The 15,338-nt window shown below is 46.6% G+C and overlaps 1 protein-coding gene across 2 annotated transcripts in view; it reads right to left on the minus strand.

The window, feature by feature from the left end:
- The window catches only part of LOC143960813 (zinc metalloproteinase-disintegrin-like VLAIP-B), a 127,275-nt gene that overhangs the window by 33,127 nt on the left and 78,810 nt on the right, over nt 1–15,338 (minus strand). For both annotated transcript variants that reach the window (XM_077469735.1, XM_077469734.1), the window contains exons 17-20: nt 10,211–10,352; nt 8,844–8,915; nt 8,239–8,314; nt 8,035–8,143 (exon numbers count right to left, since the gene is read on the minus strand). In XM_077469735.1, coding sequence (XP_077325861.1) covers nt 8,035–8,143; nt 8,239–8,314; nt 8,844–8,915; nt 10,211–10,352 — 399 coding nt within the window. The remainder of the gene's footprint in view (nt 1–8,034; nt 8,144–8,238; nt 8,315–8,843; nt 8,916–10,210; nt 10,353–15,338) is intronic.

Below are 15,338 nucleotides of genomic sequence, written 5' to 3' on the forward strand. Positions count from 1 at the left end.
TGTGTCCTATGCCTAGATACGTTTGCTAGTAGGTGTCCCTCATTCCCCATCTCAAAATGTTGGGAGGTATGGTTCAGCATAAACATATGAATCCTTCCTAGGGTTGTATTCTGCAATTAAACCCACATTCTGGCTGTTATCCCATTACTTCTAAAAGTGAATCATACTTATTTGTGTTTACCATGGTGCAATTGTACATTTCTATTGTCAAAAGATGGCCCTAAAGCCAAACCCTAGGCAAATATAAAAGACAAGAATGCAGCTATGTACTCCTTAATACATCATTATATCTGTTTTTTTGGTACCTGAAGTTGAACTGGTATCAGCCTTTTGCAGTTCCTGTACAGCAGAGCTCAGACTAAGGGAAGGAGAAGCAGCACAATGCGCCAATCACTTGTGCTGCAGTGCAAGGAGACAGCAAAGTTACAGATAGATGATCACAGAGAGATGATCTCATCAGTGTGCTGCTTATCCATTCACTGTTCAGTCACAGAAAGACCTGTGTTACCCAACTGCAGCAGAAAAATATTGGGTCTCCTAAAGTGGCTGGCAGAGCTGTGCTGTGTGGCAGAGCTATGTAAATGGCAGGACTTGATGCACAGAAAAAAAAATATCCTGTGGAAATTAATATAGCTCACAGATATGTCTTTTTATCTTTGTATGTATGCAATTTTCCTGGAGTTCAACTTTAATTCCCCCATGCTTATTGCCTTGTTTTCTAACTATGCTATATTACAGTAGTCTCCAAACTGTGGCCCGGGGGTCAGATGCAGCCCTCTTTTTTCTTTTCAGATGCAGCTTTCTTTTATCCACCCCTTGCAGCACTGTTTCATCGAAGGATACCAACAATGGGGCATAATTCCCCCCCACTGACACCAATGAAGGGACACAATTCCTCCCAATGACACCACCAACAATGGGGCACTATTCCTCCCAATGACACCAACAATGGGGCACTATTCCTCCCAATGACACCAACAATGTGGCACTATTCTTCTCAATGACACCAATGATAGGGCACGATTCCTCCCAATAACACCAACAATGGGGCAAAATTCTTCCCAGTGACACCAATGATGGGGCACAATTCCTCACACTGACACCAATGATGGGGCACAATTACTCCAAGTGAAACAAACGATGGGGCATTATTTTTTCCCACGGTGGACTTTTTCTATTCCCACTGGCCACAGTCTGGCCCCTCTAAAGTCTGAAGGACAGTAAACTGGCCCTTAAAAAGACTTGAGACCCCTGCTATGCAGCGTTAATAAATATATTGTTGCCCCTCTCAATTATAGAAGAGGGCTAGAAAGACATTTAACACGCTGGTTTAATACCAATGTATAGCTTTTTAGTCGATGCAATGTGCTTATGCAATTTATTAAAACACAGATAAAATAGATCGTATCCCCTGTGACATCCTACAACTAGTGATGGACGAACTTCCGACGGGACGTTTCGCGAACGCGAAACGCGAACGGGCACAAACGTTCGCGAAAACGACCGTTCGCCGCGGGCTCCATTGACTTCAATGGGAGGCGAATTTCGCAAACCTTTAGGTCGAATTTGCGGCCACGGGGTAATTATTAGGGGGTAGCACGTAGTCCCACCACCTGGACAATAGCATAATACATGTATGAGGTGAATTTGGGATCGATAACTACAAGCATTTTTTTTTTATTTGGGAAATTGTTCTGACAATTCAGGACTATGGAGCTAATGAAGGCAATGGAGGAGAGGGAAGGTCAGGGACCAGGGTAGGCAAACAAGAGGGTGCAGGAGATACAGAGCACTGACAGCAGCACCGTAATACAGAGCACTGACATCAGCACCGTGACATACAGCGCTGACAGCAGCTCCGTGACATACAGCGCTGACAGCAGCTCCGTGACATACAGCGCTGACAGCAGCTCCGTGACATACAGCGCTGACAGCAGCTCCGTGACATACAGCGCTGACAGCAGCTCCGTGACATACAGCGCTGACAGCAGCACCGTGACATACAGCGCTGACAGCAGCTCCGTGACATACAGCGCTGACAGCAGCTCCGTGACATACAGCGCTGACAGCAGCTCCGTGACATACAGCACTGACAGCAGCTCCGTGACATACAGCGCTGACAGCAGCTCCGTGACATACAGCGCTGACAGCAGCACCGTGACATACAGCGCTGACAGCAGCTCCGTGACATACAGCGCTGACAGCAGCTCCGTGACATACAGCGCTGACAGCAGCTCCGTGACATACAGCACTGACAGCAGCTCCGTGACATACAGCGCTGACAGCAGCTCCGTGACATACAGCGCTGACAGCAGCACCGTGACATACAGCGCTGACAGCAGCTCCGTGACATACAGCGCTGACAGCAGCTCCGTGACATACAGCGCTGACAGCAGCTCCGTGACATACAGCGCTGACAGCAGCTCCGTGACATACAGCGCTGACAGCAGCTCCGTGACATACAGCGCTGACAGCAGCTCCGTGACATACAGCGCTGACAGCAGCTCCGTGACATACAGCGCTGACAGCAGCTCCGTGACATACAGCGCTGACAGCAGCACCGTAAGCAGCCCCAGGAGGAAGTCAGCACAGCACAGGGATGGTGTGATCCCCTCATAATAAGAACCCCCAGGAGGAAGTCAGCACAGCACAGGGATGGTGGGAGCCCCTCATAATAAGAACCCCCAGGAGGAAGTCAGCACAGCACAGGGATGGTGGGAGCCCCTCATAATAAGAACACCCAGGAGGAAGTCAGCACAGCACAGGGATGGTGGGAACCCCTCATAATAAGCAGCCCCAGTAGAAATATGACACCGCTCAACCTCTTCAAAGAGGAGGGTAGGGGCATATAGTACGGTGTGCTTTTTTGGGTCAGGGAAGTGAGCCAAATGAATTAAGAAGGTCTGTGTGCTTGATTCCAAAAATTGTTTATAGACATATACATGGTCTACTGATCACATGTGTTGAATTCCTCCGAGATCCATGCCTCATTCATTTTTAGAAATGTGAGGTAGTTAACACTGTCGTGAGCTAGGCGAGTACGCTTATCGGTCACAATCCCCCCTGCTGCGCTGAACGTCCTTTCGGACAGGACACTGGATGAGGGGCAAGCCAACAGTTCGATTGCAAATTGGGCAAGCTCTGGCCAGAGGTCAAGCCTGCCCACCCAGTAGTCTAGGGGTTCATCACTCCTCAGAGCGTCCACATCGGCCGTTAACCCAATGTAGTCGGACACCTGACGGTCTAGGCGTTCCCTGATGCTGGATCCGGATGACACCTGTCGATGGGTCGGCTGAAAGAATGACCTCATATCCGAAGTCACCAACACATCTTCAAACCGGCCTCTTCTTGCAGGCGCTGTTGGATTGGTACCCGCAAATCCTTCTCTGGGAGTGGGAATTGCTCCTCTGCCAGCGCACGCAAAAGCAGAATGCAGCATTTCTCGAAGCAAGGCCTGGAAGTGCTGCATTCTGACAGCCCTCTGCGACGGCGGTAACATTTCCGCCATTTTGTGTTTGTACCGGGGATCTAAGTACGTTGCCACCCAGTACTGGTCCTTGACCCTCATGCTTTTTATACGGGGGTCCCTATTAAAACACTGGAGCATGAAGGCCCCCATTTGCACTCAAGCGGAAGGTATGTGGTGGTGGTGGTGTTGTTGGTGGTAGTGTCTTTGGGGGTGCACATAGCAGAGAGTGAAGAAGAGGGTGCAGATCGAGAGGATGAGGAGGGTGCAGAAGAATAAGGCTGAGTGAGCCACTCAACCAAGTCTGGTGCGTCCTTTAAAGTAATTGAACGCACCTTCTGCAACTTCCCACTTTGGCTCAAGGCTGTTGCTCCTGCCCTACCCCTACCACCCCTGCGGAAGGGCCTGCCTCTTCCTCTGCCTGTCATTTTTTAAATCACCCTGTGACAAAACTCTTAGTCCCTATACCGCTGAAGGACTGCTGCAGTATAGGGCAGCGGTCAGCAGTAGTGCACGTCAACCCTATGTATTGTGGACCGATAGCGGTCCTTACAGAACAGCAGACTGTACTGCACTCAGGCCTATGTACCGTAGCACCCTATACCAAGTTACCAGTCCTTATAAAAACTTTTGTGGACCAAGCAGGTTGTGTGTTAGTGATTAGCAGACTGTACGTCAGTCCCTATACCAATGAAGGACTGCTGCAGTATAGGGCAGCGGTCAGCAGTAGTGCACGGCAACCCTATGTATTGTGGACCGATAGCGGTCCTTACAGAACAGCAGACTGTACTGCACTCAGGCCTATGTACCGTAGCACCCTATACCAAGTTACCAGTCCTTATAAGAACTTTTGTGGACCAAGCAGGTTGTGTGTTAGTGATTAGCAGACTGTACGTCAGTCCCTATACCAATGAAGGACTGCTGCAGTATAGGGCAGCGGTCAGCAGTAGTGCACGTCAACCCTATGTATTGTGGACCGATAGCGGTCCTTACAGAACAGCAGACTGTACTGCACTCAGGCCTATGTACCGTAGCACCCTATACCAAGTTACCAGTCCTTATAAAAACTTTTGTGGACCAAGCAGGTTGTGTGTTAGTGATTAGCAGACTGTACGTCAGTCCCTATACCAATGAAGGACTGCTGCAGTATAGGGCAGCGGTCAGCAGTAGTGCACGGCAACCCTATGTATTGTGGACCGATAGCGGTCCTTACAGAACAGCAGACTGTAACGCACTCAGGCCTATGTACCGTAGCACCCTATACCAAGTTACCAGTCCTTATAAGAACTTTTGTGGACCAAGCAGGTTGTGTGTTAGTGATTAGCAGACTGTACGTCAGTCCCTATACCAATGAAGGACTGCTGCAGTATAGGGCAGCGGTCAGCAGTAGTGCACGGCAACCCTATGTATTGTGGACCGATAGCGGTCCTTACAGAACAGCAGACTGTACTGCACTCAGGCCTATGTACCGTAGCACCCTATACCAAGTTACCAGTCCTTATAAGAACTTTTGTGGACCAAGCAGGTTGTGTGTTAGTGTTTAGCAGACTGTGCGTCAGTCCCTATACCGCTGAAGGACTGCTGCAGTATAGGGCAGCGGTCAGCAGTAGTGCACGGCAACCCTATGTATTGTGGACCGATAGCGGTCCTTACAGAACAGCAGACTGTAACGCACTCAGGCCTATGTACCGTAGCACCCTATACCAAGTTACCAGTCCTTATAAGAACTTTTGTGGACCAAGCAGGTTGTGTGTTAGTGATTAGCAGACTGCACGTCAGTCCCTATACCAATGAAGGACTGCTGCAGTATAGGGCAGCGGTCAGCAGTAGTGCACGGCAACCCTATGTATTGTGGACCGATAGCGGTCCTTACAGAACAGCAGACTGTAACGCACTCAGGCCTATGTACCGTAGCACCCTATACCAAGTTACCAGTCCTTATAAGAACTTTTGTGGACCAAGCAGGTTGTGTGTTAGTGTTTAGCAGACTGTGCGTCAGTCCCTATACCGCTGAAGGACTGCTGCAGTATAGGGCAGCGGTCAGCAGTAGTGCACGGCAACCCTATGTATTGTGGACCGATAGCGGTCCTTACAGAACAGCAGACTGTAACGCACTCAGGCCTATGTACCGTAGCACCCTATACCAAGTTACCAGTCCTTATAAGAACTTTTGTGGACCAAGCAGGTTGTGTGTTAGTGATTAGCAGACTGTACGTCAGTCCCTATACCAATGAAGGACTGCTGCAGTATAGGGCAGCGGTCAGCAGTAGTGCACGGCAACCCTATGTATTGTGGACCGATAGCGGTCCTTACAGAACAGCAGACTGTAACGCACTCAGGCCTATGTACCGTAGCACCCTATACCAAGTTACCAGTCCTTATAAGAACTTTTGTGGACCAAGCAGGTTGTGTGTTAGTGATTAGCAGACTGTACGTCAGTCCCTATACCAATGAGGGAATGCTGCAGTATAGGGCAGCGGTCAGCAGTAGTGCACGGCAACCCTATGTATTGTGGACCGATAGCGGTCCTTACAGAACAGCAGACTGTAACGCACTCAGGCCTATGTACCGTAGCACCCTATACCAAGTTACCAGTCCTTATAAGAACTTTTGTGGACCAAGCAGGTTGTGTGTTAGTGATTAGCAGACTGTACGTCAGTCCCTATACCAATGAAGGACTGCTGCAGTATAGGGCAGCGGTCAGCAGTAGTGCACGGCAACCCTATGTATTGTGGACCGATAGCGGTCCTTACAGAACAGCAGACTGTAACGCACTCAGGCCTATGTACCGTAGCACCCTATACCAAGTTACCAGTCCTTATAAGAACTTTTGTGGACCAAGCAGGTTGTGTGTTAGTGTTTAGCAGACTGTGCGTCAGTCCCTATACCGCTGAAGGACTGCTGCAGTATAGGGCAGCGGTCAGCAGTAGTGCACGGCAACCCTATGTATTGTGGACCGATAGCGGTCCTTACAGAACAGCAGACTGTAACGCACTCAGGCCTATGTACCGTAGCACCCTATACCAAGTTACCAGTCCTTATAAGAACTTTTGTGGACCAAGCAGGTTGTGTGTTAGTGATTAGCAGACTGTACGTCAGTCCCTATACCAATGAAGGACTGCTGCAGTATAGGGCAGCGGTCAGCAGTAGTGCACGGCAACCCTATGTATTGTGGACCGATAGCAGTCCTTACAGAACAGCAGACTGTACTGCACTCAGGCCTATGTACCGTAGCACCCTATACCAAGTTACCAGTCCTTATAAGAACTTTTGTGGACCAAGCAGGTTGTGTGTTAGTGTTTAGCAGACTGTGCGTCAGTCCCTATACCGCTGAAGGACTGCTGCAGTATAGGGCAGCGGTCAGCAGTAGTGCACGTCAACCCTATGTATTGTGGACCGATAGCGGTCCTTACAGAACAGCAGACTGTAACGCACTCAGGCCTATGTACCGTAGCACCCTATACCAAGTTACCAGTCCTTATAAGAACTTTTGTGGACCAAGCAGGTTGTGTATTAGTGTTTAGCAGACTGTGCGTCAGTCCCTATACCGCTGAAGGACTGCTGCAGTATAGGGCAGCGGTCAGCAGTAGTGCACGGCAACCCTATCTATTGTGGACCGATAGCGGTCCTTACAGAACAGCAGACTGTACCGCACCCAAGCCTATGTACCGTAGCACCCTAGACAGACCAAGTTACCAGTCCTGATAAAGAGCTTTGTGGAACAAGTGAGTTGTGAATGATTAGCAGACTGCAGCAGAAGGGCAGCAGTCAAGTATAATATTCTTTCTATATTTGGAAGAAAGAATATTATACGTGTACAAGCCTATTACCGTACCACTGATACCAGTCCTGAAAAGAACCTTTGTGGAACTAATAGTAACAGCAAGTCTTTAAAATTATCCTCACTGCCTGACACACTGCTTCCTGCCTGTCCCTATACAAATTGGCAAAAAAGAGTAGGCTGGAACGATTAGCTGGAACAGCTCTTTTGTGGACCTGATAGTAACAGCTAATGATGATGATGATGATGATGATGAAGAAAGACTAATCTGGCTGAGCTGTCCCTAAAATAGCAGCATACAGCGCTCTGTCCCTTTATCTAAACTGACAAAAGAAACTCAGGCTGCTGACCTAACACCTATACCAGTCCTGAAAAGAACTTTTGTGTACCAAATAGCTAGCGTTTTCTCTGTCCCTACTCCACACAGGATCCTTTCCCTACAGTGACAGAAGAAAGAATGTAAAATGGCCACCGGATCGGGTGTATTTATAGGTTAGGGGGAATGTCCAAGTGTCCATGAGCTGTCATGTCTCAATTGGTTGTCCTGTAACACATGATAAACGTGTCACGAAAGGTTAAAGTTCTTGTATACATTAAACACGTAAGTCCGCCGGGGCGAACGACGGAAAAAGGCGTTCGAACCCGCGGACGGCGAAAGTCGGAAATTCGCCGCGAAACGACCGCCGGGCGAACCGTTCGGCCATCACTACCTACAACTCTGGTTTGTCTTTCAATGCCCTTTGCCTCTGTGTAGTAGCATCACATATATCCCTAGTGTCAGGCATACCCATGAATCCTCCACTGAGATCTTTTCTTGTACAATATAAACAATGCAGACACTACAAAGATCAGGAGAAAGATGACAATGATGACAATGAGTGCAATGTAGCCAGGACCTATGGAGATAAAAGAGATGGCATTTATAAATGACTGAAAGTAATTAGGGCACGTGTTGTAATTCTCTTGGATGGCTTTGACATTTGTCACATACCAAACTGTGCTCTGCTGTCACAGTTAGGGGGGACCCAACCTTCTTTGCACTGACACTGCTGTTCATGGTCGCAAACCTGCCAGAAAAACAAAGTACTGATTTTTGCGTTTAGAATTGCATCAAATAATTTTTAAAGATCCCTTTACTGATTGGACACGCATCTATCCCAATAAGCTATTTGTGGTTATCGTTCATCCTAGCCTGGGGCCACCCTAAGCTATAATACACCCTTTCTTGGTCTTCTGTACCCTTTTCCTGCTATCTTTGTATAGACACATTACCAGCCTAATACGCTGAATGTAGAACAGGTGTAGAGTAGAGATGGAGAGTAGGGGGCCTAATTTTTAAAGCTCCATTCCAGCCAAAACTGTTTGTGTTTTTGTTTAGGATAGACATGGGAAGAATAAATATCACTATTGAATTTTTATCGCTGCCTGTGACCCTCGCAGGAAGGTGACACTTTATTTCTTGTACGTTTGGGCTGGAGCTGGGGTTTAATTTTTACAGTATGATTGAGAGGAAGAGCATTGAGACAAGCAGGCATCTACGTTGCTTCTTGCCTTGCAAAAATATTATCAAGTTGCTCTCTTATTTTGAGTACTCACCCCATGTCCTGGGCACTGGGCAGAGCATTTCTGAACATCTGGAACAGTGATGCATCTCCTCATGGAACACACCTGCAAAATGAATTATATTACATCAACAGCATTGCCTTACTATCAAAATAAATGGAAACCCAATAAACACATAAGCTGACATACCCTATAATAACACTAATATATATATATATATATATATATATATATATATATATATATATATATTAGTGTTATTATAGGGTATGTCAGCTTATGTGTTTTTGTGTTTTGTGTTTTTGTTAAATAAACAAATAAAATCAAAAATCTTGAAAAGAAAAAACGTTTTAATAGTGTAGAGCCGGCTCCTGACTAGCATGCGCTATATGTTTTAAAAGATTAATATTCCTAAAACCAGTTGGATTTTGGGGCTAATTTTGCTAAATTATGGTTTCAGTATCAGTCTAGCTGGATTGCACTGAGTTCTTCTGGGCTGCAGGTGTCACTGTCACCACCAGCAAGTGGTAGAACTCAGTCTAGTTGGGTGTATTGAGTGCCATTCTTTTCTCGGAACCAGCCCAGTGGGAGGGTTTTCCTGTGTGCATTCTGGGAGGTGGTGTTTAAGGTACTGAGATCACGTGCTTCGGGGGTTCCGGTCCAGAAGATATTTTCTGTCTGCTTGGTCCTGGTCCTCCTGACCAGCCCCCATAGCCCTCCTGGCATGGGGTGTGGATCCATGCAATTCCGAGCCTCGGGGCTGGACAGCCCGAGGTGAAGCAACTGCAGGGATAGGCCTGAATGGTTTAAGGCTCTAATGATCCAAGGGTGGTCCGGTGCCGTCTCATCTGAGAAGAGGCCCAGCAACTGGACAAGCATCCAGGGGAGGACTCTTCGGGAGAAGGCCATGTGCAAGGCTGGCTTCTCTGAAGGAGCCTGGAGGCTCAGTTGAAGGACACTTTGTGGATCTATATTTCCTATTGTATCGCCGGACCAGCTGAGAGATACTGGTACCGTATGATAGTTCTCTTAATTTGTCTACGTCCCTCAGTTACATCCAAGTCTGTTTCTCAAGTGTTCTACGTCCAAGTCTGTGGCAGAGACTTTGCTTTACTTAACACCCTACCGGCTGCTAGGCCTAGTGAGAGGAGGTCTATCTGGGGGTTATGAGAATCCAGTTGTGAAACGTTTATTCTCTGGATTTCTTCTATAAGAGACTTTCTATTTTTGCAGTTCCAAAAGTACCTGAACTTTCAGATTGGCAGTACTGGTGAGCACTGTTGGGACTGAAACATGAAGTTATGCATAAAGTTAGGCAATATATTCTATGTAAAAAGTCCAAATGAAATACACTAATACACTGAAAAGTGCACAATGCAACATCATTAATTTATACTCACACTGCTTTTTCCACACCTAGTTCCATCCTCAACTAGCATAGCTGGCTTCAGGGTTTTGCAGTTTGACAATGTGCAGTAACCATAATTAATAATGGGCTTTGATAAACCCCCAGAGCAGAATAGCACTCCACACTTCACATCCCTGCATACACAGAAATCACAGTAATTAGATCTTAGAGAGTATATAAAGCACATTTAAATAGAACAATTGGTGTTGAGTCTCACTGGGAAGAAAAGAAATGGACGCTTAAATATTTGCTTTTTCTAAAAGATATTTGAATGAAATCTTTGATCCCTTCTTTTGGAATCCTACTACTGTGAGATATTTAATGCAGCAAATGTTTGATTGGGGCATCATTTAATATTGGCATGGATAGCTAAAAAGGAATTCCAGTGGTTTGCACACAAATGAAAAGTTACCAGCTACAAATGGTGTACCTTTAATGAACAGATACCCACCAGCCTAGGGATCCAGCGCTGTGATCAACCAGCTGGTTCTTTGCCAGTCTTTGGGACCCCCGTGCCCCCATTTTGAGTGTGGGAAGCCAGCTGTGACTTCCTACTGGTTCACAGCTGGCTCCCCACTGCACATGTGCAAATCACACTGCGCTTTATGACTGAACCCGCTCCCCCTGGGACCTGTTATTTGTTCCTGAAGATTGCAGATGCGGGGGGGGGGGGGGGGGTACCATTCAAAACTAGGAACCTGCTCCCTTGAACAAAAAAAAATCAAAATATGGTTGTGGGTGGAGAATCAAAGTCAGATGTTTCCTTTATTTTAATGTTTTTAAGAATGGCGATAAGTTAAAACCCATCACTTTTTTACTGCTACCCATCTTGCTGACAACATTTTACAACACAGGAAGGGAGGTGAAGTCTTCAACAGCAACACAAACAGAAATACAAATGCTTTTTTTTTTGTAGAGTAGGTGTTGCTCATATTTTTATTTGTCTCTGTTCCTGTTGCAGATTTTCCCTCAGTTCCTGTCTTGTGAAACCAACAGAAAGTGAGGGTAAATCTCTCAAGGCTAGAGTTTAAAGATTTTTTGGCTTCACATACATTGTAAGCAATCATTTATACCTGGCAAATAATTGTAAATAGGTGTTTACCCCTATCACATTATATTATAGTCTAATAAGCATGACAATGGTATTTCTACTGGTATTTCTGTTAACTGTGATAATATCGATCATCACAAAAAGTGTATTATTGTTATGGTTTAAATTTGAGATTTGGATTTATTGGTAGGAGGGAGGTTCAGAAATTGTTTCAATAAGCCAAGTACCTATAAAGAAGAAAGAGAAAATACTGCACTTTTGAATGTTGCTATGCTGAAGAGAATCCCCAGATAAAGTTTTTTCTAAAACCAAAACCTTCTAGAATGTTGATCTTCTGGTCTAGTACTGCCCCTACCGGTTCCTCCTGCCAACCTCCACATCACTACTATTACCTCACTGCTTCCTCCTGCCAACTAGGGATGAACCGAACACCCCCCGGTTCGGTTTGCATCCAGAACATACAAACGGACCGAAAGTTTGAGCGAACATTCGAACACCATTAAAGTCTATGGGACTCGAACGTGAGAAATAAAAAGTCAGATTTTTAAAGGCTAATATACAAGTTATTGTCCTAAAAAGGGTCCTGCCCCAGGGGACATGTATCAATGCAAAAGAAAGTTTTAAAAACTGAATTTTTTTCGGGAGCAGTGAATTTAATGATGCTTAAAGTGAAAAAATTAAAGTGAAGTATTCCTTTAAATATCATACCTGGGAGGTGTCTATAGTATGCCTGTAAAGTGGCACATGTTTCCCATGTTTAGAACAGTCCCTGCACAAAATTAAATTTCTAAAGGAATAAAAGTAATTTAAAACTGCTTGCGGCTGTAATGTAATGTTGGATCCCGGCAATATGGATGAAAATTATTGAGAAAAATGGCATAGGTAACCCCCCAGCCCATTACCAGGACCTTTGAGTCTTGTATTTGTTTTGCTGTCTGTGACCCTGTTCAGAAAATTTCACCTCACTTTCTGTCACAATGACAATTGGATTTTAAAAATTTGGGGTTTTTAGCGAAACAATGATTGGTGATAATAAAGCATCAGCGGAGACACTTTTTTCCCATATTAACTCTTACAGGAGAGAATTTCCTCTCACTTCCTGTTGTCTCCCTCCGTTTGTAAGTAGGAGTCGTCTGTAAGTTGGATGTTTGAAAGTAGGGGACCGCCTCTATATACTATATGGCCTGCCCTATATACTCTGCAGAAATTTGGGCCTTAGGTGTTGGTGGTACCAGAACACTGTTAGCCCTCACAGTTATTCTTAGTGGGCGCTGGAACGGGCCCTGCTGTGAAATATTATATCAAGAATTGTAATTACATGCCCCTGTTGAACAGGGTCAGAAAAATTGGGATTTTGGTGGCGGTGTGGTGGTGTTGCCATAACACTGTAAGCCCACACTGTTACTCTTGGTGGGCGCTGGATCCAGCCCTGCTGTGAAATATTATATCAAAAATTGTAATTACATGCCCTTGTTGAACAGGATCAGAAAAATTGGGTCTTTGTTAGTGGTTGGTGGTGTTGCCACAACACTGTAAGCCCACACAGTTACTCTCGGTTGGTGCAGGAACAGGCCGTGCTGTGAAATATTAGATCAAAAATTGTAATTACATGCCCCTGTTGAACGGGGTCAGAAAAATTGGGCCTTTGGTGGTGGTGTGATAGTGTTGCCACAACACTGTAAGCCCTCACAGTTACTCTTTGTGGGCGCAGAAATGGGCCCTGCTGTGAAATATTAGATCAAAAATTGTAATTGCACACCCCTGTTAAACAGGGGCAGACAAATTGGGTCTAAGACAGTGGTGGTGTTGGTGGTGGTGCCACAACACTGTAACCCCTCACAGATTCTGTTGTTGAGCCCAGAAACTAGCCCTGCTGCAAAATATTACAGCAAAAATTGTAATTACACGCCCCTATTAAACAGGGGCAGAAAAATTGGGCTTTAGGCACTGGTGCTGATGCCATAACACTGCAGTCCCTCACAGATACTCTAGTTGAGCACAGGAACGTGCCCTGCTGCGAAATATTACAGCAGAAATTGTAATTACGCGCCCCTGTTGAACAGGGGCAGACAAATTGGGCTTTAGGCACTGGTGCCACAACACTGCAACCCCTCACAGATACTCTAGTTGAGTGTAGGAACGAGCCCTGCTGAAAAATATTACAGCAAAAATTATAATTATGCACCCATGTTAAACAGGGGCAGAAAAATTGGGCTTTAGGCACTGGTGGCGGTGCTCAGAACCAAAAATGTTCTTAGAAGCTATCAACATGAACATTGAGGAGGAATAGGATAGTCACTCAGCATGACAGGATAGTCACTCAGCATAGCAGGATAGTCACTCAGCATCAGCATAGGCAGGCTTCAAGGGATCTCACATTCATAAAAAAACTTTAGCGGTTACATCAGTATCAGGTGCTTGGTAGCTGGTGATCCAAGACTGATTCATTTTTATGAAGGTGAGCCGATCAACCGAGTCTGTGGACAGGCGTACTCTGTGATCAGTTACAAAGCCTCCAGCAGCACTAAATGTGCATTCAGATAGAATGCTGGATGCAGGACAGGCCAGTAGCTCAATTGCATACTGTACAAGCTCTGGCCAGTGATCCATCCTCAAGACCCAGTAACCCAGTGTATTTTCGGTTGGAAAGGTCTCCAAGTCTGATCATTCCCCAAGGTATTCCTGCATCATGTAAATCAGATGCTGGAGATGGTTGCTGGAAGCGATTAGACCATGAAGCTGTGGACTAAAAAATTGTCTGAACGCATCGGTCAGATGGCCACCTTCTCCATCGCTTCTTCTGTGACTGACCGAAGCCTCAGCAACACATTGTCCAGGAGGACCAGGAAATTGCAACCCCCCAGGCTCTGGAAACACATTGCACAAACCTTTCTGCAAGGCCTCCCGAAGAGGTTTCATCATCTGCTCCCTCTGAGAAGGCTGGATAAGTTCTGCAACCTTACCCTTGTAACGTGGATCAAGAAGGGTTGCCAGCCAGTACTGATCCCTCTCCTTGATACCACGAATCCGAGGGTCCTTTCACAGGCTTTGCAGGATCAGGGAGGCCATGCAGCGTAGGTTTGCTGAGGCATTCGGTCTGGAGTCCTCTGGGTCACTAAGGACGACATGATCCGCAGCCACCTCCTCCCAGCCACATACAAGTCCATGGGTTTCTGGGAACTGAAGACAATCCCTCGAAGACTGCTGCTGATGCTGAGTGCCAGGCTCCACCTCCATGCTGACACAATCCTCATCCTCCTCCTCTTCCTGTGTCATAGGCAGGCCTGTAGGAATACTGTCTGGATAAAAGGCGCCTTGAGAGGTAAGGAAGTCCTGCCCCTGTCCATTATTCCACACAGTGTGTGCTCAAAAAGGAAGACAAGAGGGACAGTATCACTGATGCATGCACTGTCACTGCTCACCGTCCTCATGGCCTCCTCAAATGGTGACAAGACAGTGCATGCATCCTTGATCATTAGCCACTGACATGGCAAAAAAAAGCCAAGCTCCACTGACCCTGTCCTGGTGCCATACTCAAACAGCTACTCATTGCTGGCCCTCTGCTGCATGTGCAGCCGCTGCAGCATTGCCAACGTTGAGTTCCACCTGGTGGGCATGTCACAGATGTGGTGGTTCTTGGGCAGGTTGATTTTCTTTTGAAGGTCAGCCAGACGAGCACTGGCATTATATGACTGGCGGAAAGGCCCACAGACTTTCTTGCCCTGCCTCAGGAGATCCTGTAAGCCTGGGTACCTGCACAACAACCGATGCACCACCAAATTAAGGACGTGAGCCAAACAGGGAACATGGGTGAAGTGTCCCTGTTGGAGAGCGCAGAGGAGGTTGGTGCCATTGTCGAAAACCACCATTCCTGCCTGAAGGTGGCATGACATCAACCACCTCTGAGCCTGCCCCTTCAGAGCTGCCAGAATCTCTGCCCCAGTGTGGCTCCTGTCCCCTAAGCAGACCAACTCAAGCACTGCGTGGCATCTTTTTGCCTCAGTGCTTGCGTAGCCCCTAGAACGCCTACGGAGCACTGCTGGTTCCGAAGTCAGGTCTGCACAGGAAG

Source organism: Lithobates pipiens, unplaced genomic scaffold (assembly GCF_037356315.1).
Source record: "Lithobates pipiens isolate NorthernLeopardFrog02 unplaced genomic scaffold, aLitPip1_a1.2 Scaffold_8, whole genome shotgun sequence".
Lineage (NCBI taxonomy): Eukaryota > Metazoa > Chordata > Amphibia > Anura > Ranidae > Lithobates > Lithobates pipiens.